The following is a 19,365-nucleotide window of genomic DNA, read 5'->3' on the forward strand; positions in this document are numbered from 1 at the left end:
ATTAGTGTTTTTCAACCAGCTCTAGAACTAAATATTTGCAGGATTAACCTGTTAACTATTGCTTCTCTTCTCCAGTATCCCACCGCTCACACCAGTTTCATCCCGCTGATGAACGGCAGTAGAATCCAGGGCTTTACAGATCATCTTCCTATTGGAGGAAAAACCAGCGATGTAGAATTTATGTATTTTCTTAGTATAAATTGTTCATTTACACTATGTACAATAGTCCTTGAACAGGTATGTCACAAATGGCACACAGGCAATCCCCTCTTTTGGTATTCTCAGCCCAAACAACAATGCTCAGGTCAGCCCCAAGAATAGACTGTCTACTACTACTCTGGGTTTTTACATTGCCTACCATAATGGGTTCCCAATCTTGTTTCATTCCTGGGCACTCATGTAATAAACATTAAGAATAGGAAGAATTTTCTAGAAGCTGGGAATGGGCGACAGGGGATGGATCACTTGATGATTCCCTGTTCTGTTCATTCCCTCTGGGGCACCTGGGACTGGCCACTGTTGGCAGACAGGATACTGGGCTAGATGGACCGTTGGTCTGACCCAGTTTGGCCGTTCTTATGTTCTTATGAATAATTGATTCTAGTTAGAGATTTAAGCAGGGAATAAATGTTCTTGCCGCCACCAACAGATTGCCTCCAAAATAATCTGTATCACAAAAACAATGAAACCCCATGTCTGGTCACATGTTGAGACTATACAAGATTATGTGTAACAGTGTCACCAGCTGACTTCCGCCATAACATTATTGTAATCTTGACACAATCCTAAGAGTTCAGCCAACTAATGAGAACCCATAGTAAACATCTCTTAGCGTTAGGTAGCATTACAGTATAACACTCAGTATTTTTTCAAATGATTATTTATTTGGTATAGACAAATAGATACATCACAATAATGAAGACTTGACAATTTTTTGTTTTGTCAATAGAAGCTAAGATTCTGATATCATCCCGGGAGTCCAGGAGCTGGGGAATCTAGGCCTTGTTTACACTCACAAGCTGCACCTATTTAAACAGAAGTAGTTTTAGCTCAACTCCTGCAAACCCCTGTATGTAAAATCAGTTTGCTGATATTTATGGCTGTAGATTTTTTTTTATCTGTAAATGCCAGTGGACCTCGATTCCACCACACACACACAAACAAATGACAAAATATTTCCATTGATGATGATCAAAATTTACAGACAGGCAAAGTAAGCAAAATACAGCTTGCGAACTTAACAGAGTTTGATTGAAGGATATTGACTTTGTATGTTCTGACTTATAATGTTGACAGTTTGTGCTTTAACAGTTACAAAGCGTTAGCTTTTTGAATCTCAACATTTACTGCCATTAATTAATTATTCTCTGACCTCCTTCATATTTTTGGGCAACTGTGAAAATTTAAATCAATACAAATAAAAGCTTAAAGCCCATAACTTTGCACAACTGTGAAAATTCAAATAGATAAAAATAGAAAAAAACCCACTTAAAATAAACATCAAAATTATCCATCAAAATTATTTAAAAAAAGAAAATTGAATTCTGCCAAGCCTACTTGTATTGCTTAATCTTGCAGGTTTAAAGTCACGGAGATGAGCCAAACTGCTACAAATTAGAACAGGTTGGAAAATGATTATTTTTTTTTCCTCCTCACTGAAAATGTTGACAAAATTAAATTTCCATTTCAATCATTTAAAAAAAATCGACTTTTTTTTTCAAGACAAAAAAACATTTCTCAGAACTGACCCTTCCCTGCAAAAGTTTTAGTTTTGACAGCTCGGTATAGTTCAATGACAAAACAATTTGTCAACCAAAAAAAAATCATGACTAGAGCTAACCATGAGTGCCAGACACTTGCCTCTACTTACCGAGAAGTGAAACACCAAATAGCGTGACCCAGGAATCAGCACATTCGGTGTGTGCATGGCAGGGGCAACAGGAAGGAACTGTGTTTCTGTATTTTTGTTATTAAACAAAACCACAACCCTTTGACTCCAAATCAAAGGCTGAGAAAAGGAAACGTTTTTATCAGCTTCCCCAGCCACCTTGGCGGGACAGAGCCTCATTAGGCTACATCAGTGAGATCTGGGTGTAAACTGATTTAAAACAGTAGCACCAGTTTCACTAAACTGACTTAAAAATGATTTGTCTTAAACTGGTGCTACTTTTTGAGTTTAGACAAGTGAACCTACAGAGAATCAGAGAGCAGCAAACCACAGCTCAAGGCTCACTTCACTCCCTCCCCACTTATCTGAATGACGCACGCCAGCAAACCTCAACCCGCTGCTTCCTTGTCGCGTGTTTTACTCTGTGTGCACACAGTCGTGTCTCAGAGGTCACGCTTCCTCTCCCCGGGAGCCCAAGCACGTACAGATGGGGAGACATATTCTTTAAAACGGCTACCTCTAGCCAGAGGTGATAGGTGTACATAGTGCCCAGTGATGGGATAATTATTAATAATGTTAAGGGTAGAACGGACCATCAGCTCATCTGACTTCCTGTATATCTATCACAGGCCAGAGGATTTCACCTACCTACTCCTGTTTTGAGCCCAATGTTGGCTAAAGCATTTCTTCCAGAAAGGCATCCAATCTTGATTTGAAGACCTCAAGAGATAGAGAATCCACCACTCCCCTTGGGAGTTTGTTCCAAGGATTAATGATCCTCACTGTTAGACATCTGGGCCATATTTCCAGTTGGAATATCTTTGGCTTCAGCTACCAGCCATTGGTTCTTGTTCTGCCTTTTTCTGCTAGATTATAGATTCTGCTAGTATTTTCTCTACATGAAGGTACTTACACCCAGTAACCAAGTCACCTCGGTTTCCTTTTTCGTAATCTAAATAGATTAAGCTCTGTAAGTCTCTCTCATTATGAGGCATTTTTCCCAACATTTGTGTAACACCGACAAACGCTGGTCATCAGCAGGCAGGATTGAACTTGGGACCTCTGGAGCTTAGTGCATGAGCCGCTACCGCATGAGCTAAAAGCCAACTCTCCGGTAGCTAAGGCTTAGAGCAGACTCATTTTGTCTCTCTCCAAGTGGTCTCAGTGCCACTGGATGGGACAGAACACCACACCCAGGAGGTGTGTGGGTTACACTTGGATCATTGTTGTGGTGCTTCTCTGCACCCCCTCCAATTTTCCAAAGTCCTTTTGAAAATATGGACACCAGAACTGGCACATTGTTATCAGTCTCCCCAGTGCCGTCCGCAGAGGTGAAATCACCCCCCAGCTCCTGCTCACTTCCCCCTTCTTTATACATCCAAGGAGCACCCGTTTGGCCACAGCATCACACCGGGACTTCACATTCAGCTGTTCATCCATTATAACCCCTACATTCTTTTCTGGCTCACTGCTTTCCAGGAGACAGTCCTCCATTCCATAGGTCTGACCTGAATTCGTTGGTCTTACATGTCCGACCTTGAGTTTGGCCGTTTTAACGCACGTTTTGTTTGAATGGGCCCTGTTTACCACGCTAATGAGATTGCTCCTCAACGGTAATTACTGTTCCACCAGTCTTTGTGTCTTCCATAAATGGTTGCAGCCAAGGATTCTAGGCTTCCTTCCAGATCGTTGATGAAGGTGTGGAATCGCGTCAGGCCTAGCTAGGAACACTTCCATGGGCGGCGGGTGAAACTTCCCACGGAGAAGGTTAGCTCCCTGTTCCACCTCTTCTGCCCAGGCCCCACCCCCACTCTGTCCCAGATCCTGCCCCCTCCCCCGCTTGGCTCCCTTCGCGCTCAGGCCCTCTCACACAAACACTTTCCACGTCCCTCCTCTCCTCCACCCCTTCTGCACGGAGGCAGGGGGTGAGGAGGGCTGCAGCGAGTGGCAGGTCTCACTGGGGAGGGGGTGGAGGAGAGCTGCAAGGAGGGACTCAGCCAGGCAGTGGTAGGCAGTGGGGGCATTGGGGAAGGAGCAGGTGAGGGAGGGGACAAGGCGGAGCACGGACGGGGCCGCCATGGTCCAGGCATCCGGCGGCGGGCAGCAGCGGCTCCACCAAGGGAGGCTTAGCCTCCCCTGGCCTTTTATACCTGCCACCCATGAACACCTCCATCCAGTGATATTCCCCTTTGACAACTGCTTTTTGAGAGCCGTCAGTTAACCTGGAAGCACGTACTTTATTAATGTTGCGTCATCCTAGATTTGTATTGACACTGGGCCAGATTCAAGCTTCCAGGCACGTGGATGCAGCTCTGCTAGGCCAGCGTGTTTATCATGGCTAGAGATTACTCTCCCCAGAGTGAAGGCTAGAACTTGCTTTTTATTATGCACCTGATTCTGACACCCATCATTTTTCCAGGAACAGAGTTTTAGCTTTCACCCTGCACCTGTACTGACAAAAGGGAAAGGACCTTGCATGACTGATGCATGTGTAACCCAAGGTCCAGTGTGCTTCCCCAGCAGCCCTGGGAATGACAAGTTGTGGACTATAAACGGCAGGGACTACAAATGGTGGGAGAATGTCCTGGTTCCTGCCAGATGTACCCTCTGCCCTCCCAGCCTGGGGTCTCAGCCCTGACCGGGCTGGGAGCACGTAGCAGGCAAACAGAGAGGAGGTTGCCGGACTATAATCCTGTTCTATGTTCTTTACAGAATAAAGCCTGTTCCTGGTGGTTTATCTGAGTGGGTCTGAGGTGGACACACACTGACGCACAACGCAGAGCACACAAAGGAGCCTAAGGCCCACTTCCTGTAAGTTGTGTAAAAAGTCACAAGGCAGGCCAGGCATTCCTTCTCTTGAACAATCTCATACTGGGCCAGTGAACCAGGGGGAAGGGGCTACACATGCATGCTGCAAGATGCCAGGCACATGCATGGATGTGACCAGATGCAAGAGCCAGGAATGGAGGCTGTGAAATGCTAGGACTATGCATGGATGTAACGAGTTGTGAGGACCATGCTTGGAGGATGTGACATGCAAGGACCTTGGTAAGGACATGGCCTCACTAGGCCTGACCATGGCATCTTTCCTTCATTAAACTTAGAATTAATTTGTCCTTCCATGTCTTGCATCATTCACGTGTGACCACTGCACACTTGCCTGTAGGCAAACAGTGGGGGAATCTTCAACCCAACTCTTGTGGCCAAATTTCCATTTAATGCCTCAATTTAAAGTGTCCACCTTTGATAACTAGGCCCATATGGAAAGAGTGGGAGATTCAGAAAGACGAACATGGACAAGAGACAAAGAAAGAGACAGGCAAGGCTCCATTTGCTTCTTCAATGCAGACCACATCCAGGTGGACTTCAGTTTTCTAACAGGAATAAGCAGCAGGCAGATCTTGCTTCACATAAATGGCGCCTACATCCTATGGTGACAGGTGAGTTAGAGATGGAGATAAAAGATACAGTAAAACACAAACACTAGAATCAGAGTCAGGACACCTGGGTTATATTGTCTGTTCCCCCACTGACTCAGGCAAGCCATCGAAACTCTCTGTTCCTCATTTAACTCGTCTGGGGCTAATGTTAGCTTCCCCTTGCAAAGCAAGCTGTGGTTCTCGGCTGGAAAGAGCAGAGCAGGGACAATGGTTTGGTTTCTGTCTCTCAGCTCTGCGTGACTGCTGACGTAGAGACCACAGGCCTCCGTGCTAATTTGCCTGCGGTGGTCTCTGAGGTTTCCTAAGGCTGCATGAAATCTTGAGAGAGGTTCGCTCTCACAGCCCTGAACACAGTTCCTGTACTACAGCAGCTCTCCGAAGCAAAAGCCGTCCCTCTTTGCCCTCCCCCTGCCTTTCTCAAACAGGGAGTGTCCAAAATGCTGGTTCACAACTTCGTACAAGCAGGATTTTCTTTCCCACCTTAAGGGGAGTCGGATTTTGAGTCCAACCTCATGGGTGGCAGGTGTCAAAGGCCAGGGCAGGCTACGCCTCCCGTGATCCAGGCCATGGCCCCGCCCATGTTCTTCCCTGAGGCCCCGCCCACCCTCCCTCTCTATCCACAAGCCGGCGGGGGCTCACTCAGCTCCAGTCAGTGGCCCGGGTCCAGTCCAGCGCTGGGGCCAGTGGCTTGGGCTGGCACTGGGGGGCTGGCCAGCATAGCTGGGGCAGGCTGAGGGTCCGCCAGCTGTGGTGTGGTGGAGGATGGGAACTCGGGGCTCTGGCAGGCAGAGAGGGTGGGGCCTCAGGACGATGGGGAAGGGTGGGTTCACCCAGGACCGCCCAGAGGGGAGGGGCAAGTGGGGCAATTTGCCTCAGGCCCCCACGAGAATATAGTATTCTATAGTATTGCAACTTTTTTTTATGGAAGGGACCCCCAAAATTGCTTTGCCCCAGGCCCCCTGAATCCTCTGGGTGGCCCTGGATTCACCCACTGCCAATATCCAACCACCACTCCACGCAATAAATAACAACCCAGCTCCTGATTCGCTCATTGACCATTAGAAGTTGCTCTGAGGTCTTCGAATAAATTGAGCTTTTTGAGGGGGTGAATTTTAGAGACAGGAAACAGATGAGTTAGAGCAAATGGCTCATTTTCATCACAGCCAGGAGCTTAGCAGTGGGGATATCTGCTGTCTAAGGGACTTATCTGTCCCCCACCTCTGTACTATCTGAGCAGCTCACCGTCTTTAATGTATTGCCTCTCCCAATGCCCCTGGGAAGCAGGAAAGTGCTGTGATCCCCATTGTACACATGGGGGACTGAGCGAGGCTAAGAAACATGCCAAGGTTCATACAGGGAATCTGTGTCAGAGCAAAGACTTGAACCTAGGCTAGTGCCTCAGACTATGTCTACACCGTACACTAAGCCCGGGCTGTAGCCTGGGGCCTTTTAGAGCAGAGATGGGCAAACTATGGCCCGTGAGTGACATCCGGCCCGCGGGACCATTCTGCCAGGCCCCTGAGCTCTTGGCCTGGGAGGCTAGTGCCCCGCCCCTCCCTTCACTGTCCCCCCTCCACCCCGCAGCCTCAGCTCACTGTGCCACCGGCACAATGCTCTGGACAGTGGGACTGTGAGCTCCTAGGACAGCACAGCTGCTGAACCCAGCATGACCCGGTACTCTGTGCTGTGCGGCACGGCTGTCTGTCCTGGTGCAGCCGCGCCACCAGCCACCGGTGCTCCAGGCAGCGCGGTAAGGGGGCAGGGAGTGGGGGAGGGGGGTTGGATAGAGGGCAGGGGAGTTCAGGGGGGTGGTCAAGGGGCGGGGGTGTGTATAGGGGTCGGAGCGTGGGGTGGGGAACAGGAGGGTTGAATGGGGGCAGGGATCCTGGGGGGGCAGTCTGGAAGGAGAGGGAGGGTTGGATGGGGTGGCGGGGGGGGCAGTTGGGGTGGGACGTCTGGGGGCTGTCAGGGGACAGAGAGCAGGGGCCTCGGGGGGCCATCAGGGGGGGTCGGATAGGGGGCGGGGGCCGGGCCACGCCTGGCTCTTTCGGGAGGCACAACCTCCCCTAACCAGCCCTCCACACAATTTCTGAAACCCGATGTGGCCCTCAGGCCTGGCCCTGTTTTAGAGCTTTCTCTGTCAAACTCAGCACCTTCAACTCCACTCTGAACCTGGTCAACATCCAGAGCACTGCTGTCACGTGCTCCCGGTGCGTTCCTTCACTCCCTTCTCGAGCGGCTTGCTGTATTCTGCACCAGCTGCCTTTTGCAACTGGACTTCTGGTGGTCGAGCTAATCTGGAGGCGACAAAGACCTGGGTCACTGGAGCAAGGTCCATGTCAGAGAGAAACACTACCTTTGAGGTTCCAGGTAGCCATGGAGTCTGCAATGTCTTGGTAAAGACTCTGGTGAAAATTTAGGCCACTTTGGATGACCATCATAAAGATCTGACCTGGTATCTCATGAAGAGAAGAAAAAGAAATCAGTTTCATTTTCCCTCTGAGTCACTGATAGGGGTGGTTCTTGAGCTCTGGTTTCCAGTAACACTCAGATCAGTCAAGGATACAGAGGCTGGACAAGGAACTGGAGTATATGGGATCTCCGGCTTACAAAGGTGTCTGGAGGATGGAAGACCCGAATACAAACTGATCCATACACGGTTGGAGTTCAACTGGTGCAAGGTAACAAACTGAATTCAGGTCAAAGGCTGGATTCAGTCATTAGCTTCACTTTGCTTCCCTTCGCTGTGTCTGTTTATAGCAGTAGATCCAGTTCTGTTCGGATTATTTTTTCCCCTTTATGACTAGATTTGCTGGGGGCACTCGGAGGAGAATCTTGGGACAATTCTCCCAACAAACTGACGGCTGTTTTGGGGGTGATCTCTCCCTACCTCACATGGCATCACCATCTGTCTGGATGGTGCTAAGTCATCATTGGCATAAATCTCTTATCCAAAAGGTTTACCAAAATCATTCATCTGAGGAGCAAGTTTTTGGTGCTGTTGAAATACAGCAGATCGAATCAAGGGCCAGTAGTTTAAAAACCTTCCCCTTTAAGCCTCAACCGAGAAGAAGCCTTCCCCAGTTCAGTCAAACAAAATAAACACTGTCTTATGCTCTCTATACACTTAAGAAATCCAGGATGACGGGAGTTTTGCTGTTGACATCAATGGGACCAGAATTTCTCCCACGGGTGTTGGATTTTTCAGGATCAAAGTAGGAAATATTTGCAAGTACTCTTAGCAGCCGCTGGTCCATAGGCTGCTGTTGCTCTGTTATTCATCGTGGTTACGTCCAGAGAGATTTTAGCAGAGAGGTTCAAAGCCAGCTGGGGAGGATTTGAATTAACAAAATCAATAGGAATTGGAGGTCCCTGAGTCCCATTGAAAATACCTTCCCACTTGCGATTGACCTCAAAAAGCGAGTTCAAAGCAGTTTCAGCTGCTAACCCCATCGCCGACGGTTCCTCTTCTTTTTGATCAACATTGTGGCTTAATTATAATGACTCAGTTTTTGCTTTCAGGATATTACCTAACGCATCCCAGTGACTAATTCCAGTGTTGTGCTTTGCTGTCACTGACGGCCTATTTTATTTTGAGCTCGTGACACTGTTACTTTCACAATTGTTGATTTATTTGGGTGATTGTTCGGTGTGAGTGCCTGACATCAGTCGTTACGAATGACCGTGACATAGTTAATTTCATGTTCACAACCTAAGGCTGTGGATTAAATGAAGTTTTTCCTTAGCAAGATGATAATAATAATAATAATCTCTAGCTCATATCTAGCATTTTGCATCAGTACATCTCAAAGCGCTTTACAAAGGAAATCAGTATCTTTATCCTCTGGGGGTGGGGGTGAACTGAGGCACAGAGCGTCCGTCGCTGGTTACTTGCCTGCAGTCACCCAGCAGGCCCGTGGCAGAGCCAGGAATAGGAGCCAAGTCTCCTGAGTTGCTGCCCACATATTATTTATTCCCACTTTCCTGGAAGAGGGACCTTACCCCAGCTGGCTTCAGGCCTACCCTTTGCCTTAGTTACCCTTGAGATGGGTCTCTCATGTCCCAGCACTGTTAGGCCTTAACCCTCTTGCTAAGGGCTTGTCTGCCCATGGGAGTTTACCCACATAGTGTTCCAGAATAGCTATTTTGGTATAAACCCCCCATGTGGACGCCCTTTCTCCAGAATAAAAGCTTCCACACAGGGGATGCTATTGAATCAGCCAGTCCAGAATCATTATTCTAGGGTTGTTATTTCAGTACATTTTCAAGTGTAAACAAGCCCTACATGACAAAAAGCCCGTCCTTTCCGGAGTTCAAGTCCAAACGGTCAAACACACAATCAAAATATTCCATCTTAGCCCTTCGTGACCCAGCCCTTCCTTTTTCCTCTTCCTCGTTTGTCAGCAGCCTCTGTCCTGGGTCTGGCTTGCAGCCCACCTGCTCACCCCCTCCAATCCACTCCTCCTTCTCCCCAGGGAAGCCTGCAAACCCCCACCTCCCAGGGAAATGTCCACCCACCTCTACCTCCCAACAGCTGGGCCTTTTGCATTCTCTACGATTTCCCCTTTGAACTCTGGGTGGGACTCGCTGACCCCACAGAGCAATAGGTGCTGTGTCCGGGATGCTTTGCTCGGCACTCATTGTCCAGTGCCTAGTTTTGAACTCTCCCATTCCTGTTTTTACTTTCGTTTTCTCCTTGTCCCACACAAACAGTCATCTTCTATGGCCTGTAGCCCCGCCCCCACTGCCAGGGCGGGCCTTGAACTCTGGGGGGCTGTCCTGGGTTTCAAACAGGCCAGGAAGGAGCAGCGGGAATTCATGGGGCGCTTTCCGTGAGGGTGGGGTCTTTCCCATCCACTGGTTCCCGCACACATCTGGACAGAGCTCCTCTGAGCAGCATCCACGGATGTAGCTTTGCAAGGCAGTGGGCGTTGTCTGGGGTTCTCTGCTCGGCGTTCCCATCCGGTTCCCCCGTTTTGTTCTCACACTCCATCCCAAGTATTTAATTTATTTCTGGGCTCTATGGTGCCTCCTGTGCTGATGGGGTGCTTAGGCTGCTCTGGAGGGTCATAGGTCAGCAGCGAGGGGGCTGACGGGAACGGTAGCTCCCAGCTTGGCAGATACAGCAGATCTGTTTCTATTGTTGCGTAACTCTAGAGAGTCCCACCTGTTGGTTTTTTTTTTTAGATGGTCTCCTACTAACATTTGCTAAGACGAGTGGGGTACAAAGTGTCTCCACCCTGATAGCAACAAGTGCTTCCCGGACTCCCTGTCTGGGAAGCTCAGCCCATAAAGGCACATCCCCCCACCACACCACCCTCCTGCGCTAAGGATAGTGGTTTTGGGATGGATCCCCCCAGTCTGAGCTCTTCTCCTGGTAGGAGCTGTTATTTAGTGGGCTGCACAGTAACCTCATCCCCAGTTCACGTCACCGAGACAGGGTAACGTTAACAAAGAGAAGGTTAAGAAGTGACTTGATCCCAGGCTATGAGCACTTATATAGGGGGACAGATATTTGATAATCAGTCAGTCTAGCACAGAAAGGTCTCGCACGGTCCAAGCTGAAGCTAGACCAGTTCAGACTGGAAGTAAGGTGTACTTTTTTAACAGTGACGGTAATGAACCAACTATTTACCCAGGAGTCGGGGTGGATTCTCCAGCACCGGCAATTTTACAATCAAGATTGAATTTTTTTTTCTCTAGTTCAATCAGGAGTTAATTGTAGGAAGTCCAGGGATCTCAGGAGTCTCTTGTGACTTATTAGGAATCTCTACATCTCTCTGTGTGGCAACCTCAGCGGTAGGAAAATACAGAGTCACGCAAAAGGAATTTCCTCTTCCATATTTATATTTGCAGACAAGCAGCCTCCCCTTTCCAGTCTCCCTGTTCAAACACGGAACGTTAACTTCAAGGGAGTTCTCCGGATCTGGGCGTACTACCGGCATCTGCACTAAACACTGGTAAGGGACCCCTGTCACTGAATGACTCCTGATTCTCTGTCCCACACTCATTTTCCCTCCTCCAGCCCCGAAGCTGGGATGGGGGGGACATAAGAGGGCGGGACAAGCAACTTAGGGGAACCACTGGGGAGGTAGTGACGTGTGGAGCTGGAAATGGGCAGTCGTGTGAGGCGGAAGAGCAATGCAGAGGATGGGCAGTGGCAGATTACCAGCCCTGGGGCCATAGCGGGGTGGGGGCAGGGAAGAAAGGACCGAGTGGGGGCGGGGAAGAATGTGGTGGGGCCCTGAGTGGCATGGGGGCAGGGCTGTGGGGACGGGACAGAATGGGGTGGAATGGGGGCGGGGCCACAGACGGAAAGGCTGGGGTGGGGCCGCGGTTCTAGGGCTGGGCTCCCCCCTCCCAACTTGTTCCAGTCTAGGGCCCCAGGAGACCTTAATCCACCTCCGATCATGGGATGGCGCAAGCAGCCAGGACATGCAGCTCCCAAATCCAGTGGCTGGATCCTCAGCGGGTGTTACTGAAGCTAATAAACGTACCTAGCGCTCTCCATCGGGAGATCTCAAAGCCTCGTGAATAGCTGATCTTCCCTGGTTTTACTGGAAGTCTCCTGGGATGTCTCAGATATGGATTGGGAGCTTTCTCTGCCCGTAGCTGAACGGGGCGGGGCCGTGACACCGATAAAAGATTTCTTTTCCAACTTCTTTCTCAGACGCTCCCCCACCTCCAGGGAGGTGGGGCAACCCCCATGGCTTGGGAGTTTTCAAACAGGACTGTAACTGATGTAAATTAGAACTGGTCAGGAAGTGGCTCTCCCTCCCCACCACGGGCAGCTCTAACAATTTGGCCGCCCCAAGCAGGGCGGCATGCCGTGGGGGGCGCGCTGCCGGGCGCCGGTCCTGCGGCTCCTGGTGTCCTCTTGCAGACGTGCCTGCGGAGGGGCGGCTGGTCCCGCGGCTCCGGTGGAGCATCCACAGGCAAGACTGCGGAAGGTCCGCCGGAGCCGCCTGCCACCCTGCCGGCAAAATGCCGCCCCACGCGCGCGCTTGGCACGCTGGGGTCTGGAGCCGGCCCTGCTCCCTGCAACATGGAAAATGTTGACTTTGCTGAAAATCCAAAAAATCTGTGTGTAGTGGGGAGGGAGGAATCTGTTTTTAGGCAACTGAAAATATTTTGCTTTTCTGAATTAAAAGTCAAAAATGTTCAGGGCAAACACTGCAAAAAAATCATCATGATGAAAATCTAATATTCCCTTGAAAGCCAGTTTTGATGGAAATATTTAAACCAACCCTAACAGGGAACCCAGCCTGACCCCATGGCAGTCAGCGGGGGTCAGGGCTGGATTCTTAATTCGTTGCCCCCTCCACCCCAGTAAACCCAGAGTGACCCCAGTGGAGTTAATTGAGTCGGGGCTGGATGCCAATTTTATTTACCCTGGCACAAATCTAAAGTTACTCAACCTCCTGTAAGTAGAAACAATGCTTGTTATAAGGCAAGTAAACAGCCCCAGTGACGTGGGTTGCTTTCTGTGACTTTCCATCTCTTCAGTAACACATCCAATTTCTGTGTTCGGTCTCTCTCTCTCCAGCTAACCGTTTGCGCTCCTTCTAGCATCTAACGGGATTTTTCTTGTTCTCCTGTCCCGGGATCGGCTTATCCAGTCGAAGGAGTCCAGCTCTCATCCCCTGCTATGGCTCCCCTGCACGGGATCGCACAGGCCGGGGGCTTCCGGATGACAATCCCCAGGGGGTTGCTGCTCAGCGTGCTGATTTACAGCGCTGTCTCTGATATCCAATGTCCAGAGAAGGCGCCAAGTAAGGAGGAAGCCTGGTACAACGCTGATCCCTTGAGTCCACAGCACAGGCGCTGACTTTTATTTTTCCCCGGGGGTGCTCCACCCTGCTCTGCCCCCACTCTGCCCCTTCCTCCGAGTCCCCGCTCTTGCTCGCCTCTTCCTGCCCTGCTCCACCCCCTCCACCAAGGGCCCACCCTTGCTCCACTGCTTCCCACCCCTTCTACTCCCTCCCCCTGAGGCCCTGCGCTCACTCTGCCCCCGCTCCAACCCCTCCCTCGAGACCCCCGCCCACCGCTCACTGCTTTCTGCCCTCCCCCAAGTGCCTCCTGCAGCAGCCAAACAGCTGATCGGTGGCCCTGCCGAACAGCTGATCTGCAGCCCCACTGATCAACTGTGGCTGATTTTTTCTGTGGGTGCTTCAACCCCGGAGCATTCCCGAAGTCAGCACCTAGAGTCCACAGAGCCCAGGACCCCTGACTCCCAGCCCCCTCACCCCCCACTCTAACCCAGTAGACCCCGGTCCCCTCCCAGATCCAGGGAGAGAATCCAGGAGTCTTGTCTCCCAGCCCAACCCATTAGACCCCACTGCCCTCCCAGACCTCCGATTGGAACCCAGGAGTCCAGAGTCCCGGTTCAGTGCCCTGTCGGTTCTACTGTGTTCTCGTCTATGTTCCTGCTGCCCCCAACAGGCTGTTTCTGCACCGTCCCAGGCTTCCTCCAAACAACCCAAACTCTGTGTTCGCTGTTTGTCTAGGCCCTGGAGATTGCTCCTATGTGTCCAGATCTGTCGCCAAAGGGGGCTCGGTGAACATCTCCCTTAACACATCACAAACCACCCTGGATCTCTGCAAGCAGAACAGGCTGACTTCGAAATGGGATCCTGTCTACAGCTTCTTTAAGGGGGGCAAGACGAAGCTCAGCAGCGACTTCCAGGAGCAAGTCTCGGTCTCTAATGGCACCTTCATGGTGGAGAGCGTGAGCCAAGGGGCTGATGGGAATTATGTATTTCAAGACACCAGTGGAACGTGCCTGGCTCAGATAACGCTGACAGTGGTGGGTAAGTTCTGCCTGCTGGACTCTGTGTCCCAGTTTAATCCTTGGCGTGGGTGCTGGAGCGTGTGAATTTTCTGGAGTAAGTGGGGGGCTCCCAGCACTGGAACCGTGGCCCTCTCCCACCCCTTCCGCCTGCCATCCCGCCCCCACCCCTTCTATGTGCGACCCTGCCCACAGCCCCACCCCTCCCACCTCTTCCACCTGCCATCCTGCCCCCCTTCTGCTGGTGGCCCCACCCCCTGCCCCATCCCCTTCCACATGTGGCCTCACCCACGGCCCCACTCTGTTCCACCCCCAACCCCACCCACTGTCCCATCCCATTCTACCTGCAGCCACCCCATCCCTCCCTTCCCCTGTGTCCCTGCCCACTGCCCCACCCCATCCCGCCCTTTCAATTTGCGGCCCCACCCATTGCCCCACTCTATTCCCCCACTCTATTCTCCAGGGCTCCATCTCTGTTCCACCCGCAGCCCTGCCCCATTCTGCCCCTTCCTCAAGGCCCCCCCCCCAACTCACTGTGGCCCCGAGATGCTCTGTGCCCCCACCGCAGCCCCAGTGTCGTGGCGGGGAGCGAGAGATCCTCCAACCCCGGGGCCTCAGTGGCAGAGGGAGATTTTTCCAGGGGCCCCAAATTGGCTGGGGCTCCTGGGCACAGGCCCTGTTAGCCCATGTGGCAATCCGCCACTGCCTTGCTGTATTCACTCCATTTGTGTTGTGCCTCCCATGCAGCACGGAGAGCTTGTACAGCTCATGAAATCCTTTAATTCTCTCTGCCCACCTAATGCCATATTTGCCCCGCTCTCCCCTGCAGCGCTGGGTGCTGGTAGTTGCACTGACCAGCCCCAGAGCCCTCGCATTGCGCTAGGCAGGGCAACCTTGTGATCTGTCCAAGGCAGGCCAGGAGCCCAATGAACTGACTGGGGAGTCGTTCATAGAATCATAGATTATTAGGGTTGGAAGGGACCTCAGGAGATCATCTAGTCCAACCCCCTGCTCAAAGCAGGACCAATCCCCAAATGGCCCCCTCAAGGATTGAACTCACAACCCTGGGTTTAGCAGGCCAATGCTCAAACCACTGAGCTATCCCTCCCCCTGCCCAGTTCAGTCTTAGTCCGTGGGATTCCTCTGGCTCCTCGTGATCGGATGCGCCCTGAGACACCTCTGCTCCTTCTTGTCTCCTTCCAGGCTCTTCTGGCAGCCGGTCCCAAAGCAGCGCTCATCAGAAGGGTGAGTGAAGCTACGGGAGGAGGCTTGGGAGGCAGGGAGGGAGCGGGGCGGGGTCTCAGGGCAGTCAGGCTGGCTTTGTAATGAAGGCGCTTGGATCATGCCCAGCTCTGTTATAGGCACCTTCTATGATCTGGGGTAAATCATTTCATCTCTCTAGGCTGCAGTTCCCTCCAGCTGTAAAGTGAGGAGAGGAATCCTTCCTTTATCTGTTCAGACTGGGGCAATTTACACCACGTCTGTGTGCAGCGCCCGGCACAACGGGGCCCTGATCTCAGCTGGGGCAGGGACTGTCTCTCGCCGTGTGTCTGTGCAGCGCCCGGCACAACGGGGCCCTGATCTCAGCTGGGGCAGGGACTGTCTCTCGCTGTGTGTCTGTGCAGCGCCCGGCACAATGGGGCCCTGATCTCAGCTGGGGCAGGGACTATCTCACAGAGTGTGAGAGATTTGCCCAAAGCTAAAAATAAACCAAGGCCATCCTGCCTGGATTTTCCCCTGCATTTGTATGTGACATCCGCTCTAGGGGAAGATAACAGCTGGACCTGAGTCTCTAGCAAGAAGTAACATCAGCCAGAGGAAGAATACTGTCTCCCGCCCCCATAGTTCCAAGAGACATAATGTCCTCCTTGCCAATGTGGTGTTCACTCTGAAGCCTACTGATGACAATCTAAATGACACCCTGGGTAAACACTTTGTGACTTAGCCCAGGTGGCCTCAGCAAGCCCAGACAGAAGAGAGAACTTGTGGCTAGGTAGACACCATTAAGGTACTTGCCAGTTTAGTTTCAGGAGTCAGGCTTGCAACAGCACTTGTGCCCTTCTTCCTTTACATGCAGGTGCCGCGGCGGCCTGGTACTGGTGTATGTTTCCTCTCTTGAGTCTGCTCCAATGGCCGTAGATTTGCATCTCTGCTCATGAGCTAAAGCACGAACCTGAGACGCGTAACTGGGAGCAGCTTCACCGTATGAAGAGTTCTTTACTCACCCACAAACACCCAGAACAGTAACCAAACAACTCAGCAGGAGTCAGCTCCCTGCAGCCTAAGGGCCTCCTGAAAGCTGGTAACCACACACCATCTGTGTCACTCAGACTCTGTCTCACACACACACACAGAGGCCCTTTCACACTCACCTCCCAACACAAACTTGTATTATTATTGTTGTTACTACGCGGTACTTCCTGCCATGCACATATATTCTCTGTAATTTTATTCTTTCAAAGAGTGCTATTTTAATGTTTTGACTGCTCTATGCATTTCGTCATTTTTATTTTTCTCTTACACTTACATTTAATTCTTTGAGTACTGAGTCCTAAAATGCCGAACCTGGGCTGGCCGGAGTAATTATCCATCTGGTCATTTTAAATATATTTTTAATATATATTTTAATATATATATATATATAATATCTAGGTTCTTTGTTTCCACTTGTGGCGCACATTCGCCCATGCCTTGGTGCACATAACACAATGTATTCCGCACATGGATGAAAAAAATTAGAGGGAACATTGATGACTGAAAGTCCTTAAAATAACCAAAAACGTATTGTAAGAAAGCCCTGGCAGTCAGGGCTATATTGATTCACCGGCCCCTCAGCACTTCACAGCAACCCTGGGGGAAGGAGGCCTGTTACTGGAGAACTGACCCGTGGAGCCAGGCGAATCTCTCAGAGCCATTAGCAGCTACACAGTAGTAGCTATGATGCACTTCTTGCAGATTCCTATTCTGTTCATTAGACTAGAAGGTGGTAGAGTAAACACTAATGATGTTAGTAATTACACACACGCAGACCAGGTCTGCTTCCTTCCAGCAGGGGACAGTAACAGACACAGAGTAAGTGCAGATGGCACACACACAGAAGGTCTGATTTCCCCAACAGGGGGCAGTAACACAAACATACACACAGAGTAAATCTGGACATGCACACACACAGTAGGGCTGATTTCCCCCAGCAGGGGGCAGTAACACACACATACAGAGTAAGTCTGGGTGTGCAGGCCCCCCCCACCCCACCCCGCCCACAGCAGGTCTGAGTCTGCCCACCAGAGGGCAGTAACTCACCCAGAGAAGCAGGTTGATTTCCCCCAGCGTGGGAGCAATAACACACAAGAAATCTGATCCCACCCTGGACACACACACACATACACACACACACAGAGTAGATCTGCTCCCTCTCCCACCCCTACACACACACACTGGTTCATGACAACATTTTGCATCAATCTCTCTCCTTTCATCCCCACATATCTGGGGCAAATTCCCAGCTCTTAGGGATTCCTATTCTAAAATAAATGCCATGGGGTCTCCTTGCCACGCACGGGAGGACCGTGGGATGTTTTGCTTACAAGAAGCACACGGGATCTTTTTCATTGGAAAAGCCAATATGCCGTGTTTATTGAAGCTACAACAATTAGCATATGTATTCAATCACACACACACACACTGTCCCACCAGTCAATGTTAGAGTTACCAGTCCAGAGTCGGGCTCAACCTAGTGGCCAGCTAGGTTGATCTTGGGTAGGGAGGAGCCGGGTTCCGTCGGTCATGACACGATGCTCTGGGGAAGTCTTGGCAGGATGAACCCAAAGTTTCATGGCAAGGCATCCTGTTTATATAGTGATTTTCCTTCATTGGGACCCATGAGTTTTGCACCGTCATGCTGTCATCAATTGTTGTTTGACGAGTGCTTCTTTTCTTAAATTGTCCTTCTCATCCTTTACATCGAGTTCCTCAGGGAGTTACCCCAGGCTGGTTTTGATCACCGGTATCTTGTCCCCCTGGATAGGTGCCTGTCTCATCTTTAGAGTCGTCAATCTGCCCTCCTCTGTTGCTTCAGTAGGGGCGTATTGCAGCCTCTTGGCACTCTTGCATCTCTGGCTCCTCCCTCGACCATCTGGTTCAGCAATGGCCTTCACACTTCTCTCTTAACCCACATGTTCCTCATTCACACACAAAACAGAGTTAATTTACATGGAACATTTTGAACAGGAACATCAAATTGCAATGCCGGGAAAAAAACCCAATCCTGGCATTCCTTTACTTATTTTAAAATGCTAAAGCTACAACAAATTGGTGACCCTGAAAGGATCGATGATGACCTCCTGAGGTCCCTTCCAACCCTGATATTCTATGATCTGTTACTGCCTTGAAATCAGTCCAGACACAGATTCTGGCTGAGGGCACATTAGGCCATTCCTTTCTGCTATTCAAAAAGGGTGGCTGGCAGAATATGATCGAATCACACACCAATACATTCAATACATACTATATTATTTTATCCTTCATTCTAAATTATATAAAATACAAACATAAGATCCTACTACTACAAAATCACCTCCCAGCTCCTGCTCACTTCGCCGGTCTTTAAGGATCACCCTTTTGGCCACAGCTTCGCGCTGGGACATCACATTCAGCTGTTTGTCCATTATAACCCCTAAGTCCTTTTCTGGGTCACTGCTTTCCAGGAGACCGTCCTCCATTCTGTAGCCCTGAACTGTCTTCTTTGGTCCTACGTGTCTGATCTTGCATTTGGCAGTTTTGACACACATTTTGTTTGCATGGGCCCTGCTCGCCACATTAACGAGATTGCTCTGTTTGGCTGCCCTTTAATTACTGTTCCACCAATCTTTGGGTCTTCCACAAATTGTCGCAGCAAGGGTTTTAAGTTGCCTTCCAGATCGTTGATGAAAATGTTGAATTGCATCAGGCCTAGAAACACATTGAATGATGATTTCCCTTTGACAACTACTTTTTGTGATCTGTCAGTTGACCCATTAGTCATGTACTTTATTGGTGTTGCCTAGTGCTAGATTTTTATTGACACCGGGCCAAATTCATGAATGGACGCTGCAAGATGGATGGATGGATGCTGTGAAATGTTAGGACCACGGATGGATGCAACAAGTTGCAAGGACCATGCTTGGCTGATGTGAAATGCAAGGGCTGTGGTAAGGATATAGTCTCACTAGGCATGACCATGGCATCGTTCCTTCATTAAACTTAGAATCGAT

At 50.4% G+C, this 19,365-nt stretch overlaps 1 protein-coding gene across 4 annotated transcripts; it reads left to right on the plus strand.

Moving 5' to 3' along the window:
• The first annotated feature begins 7,878 nt into the window (after nucleotides 1-7,878).
• LOC123345030 lies at nucleotides 7,879-16,596 on the plus strand. Of its 4 annotated transcripts, none has more exons than XM_044981582.1 (6): nucleotides 7,879-8,009; nucleotides 11,185-11,288; nucleotides 12,933-13,100; nucleotides 13,836-14,138; nucleotides 15,320-15,361; nucleotides 16,194-16,596. In XM_044981582.1, exons 3-6 carry the CDS (start codon nucleotides 12,977-12,979, stop codon nucleotides 16,253-16,255), a joined length of 531 nt encoding a protein of 176 aa, XP_044837517.1. In that variant the 5' UTR covers nucleotides 7,879-8,009; nucleotides 11,185-11,288; nucleotides 12,933-12,976; the 3' UTR covers nucleotides 16,256-16,596. The 4 variants fall into 4 exon arrangements, with proteins under 4 accessions (XP_044837517.1, XP_044837518.1, XP_044837519.1 ...); XM_044981583.1 differs by having other exon boundaries at nucleotides 12,948-13,100; XM_044981584.1 differs by lacking the exon at nucleotides 7,879-8,009 and having other exon boundaries at nucleotides 11,216-11,288; nucleotides 12,898-13,100.
• Nucleotides 16,597-19,365: the final 2,769 nt, after the last annotated feature.

Source organism: Mauremys mutica, chromosome 12, assembly GCF_020497125.1.
Source record: "Mauremys mutica isolate MM-2020 ecotype Southern chromosome 12, ASM2049712v1, whole genome shotgun sequence".
In the NCBI taxonomy this organism is placed as follows: Eukaryota; Metazoa; Chordata; order Testudines; family Geoemydidae; genus Mauremys; species Mauremys mutica.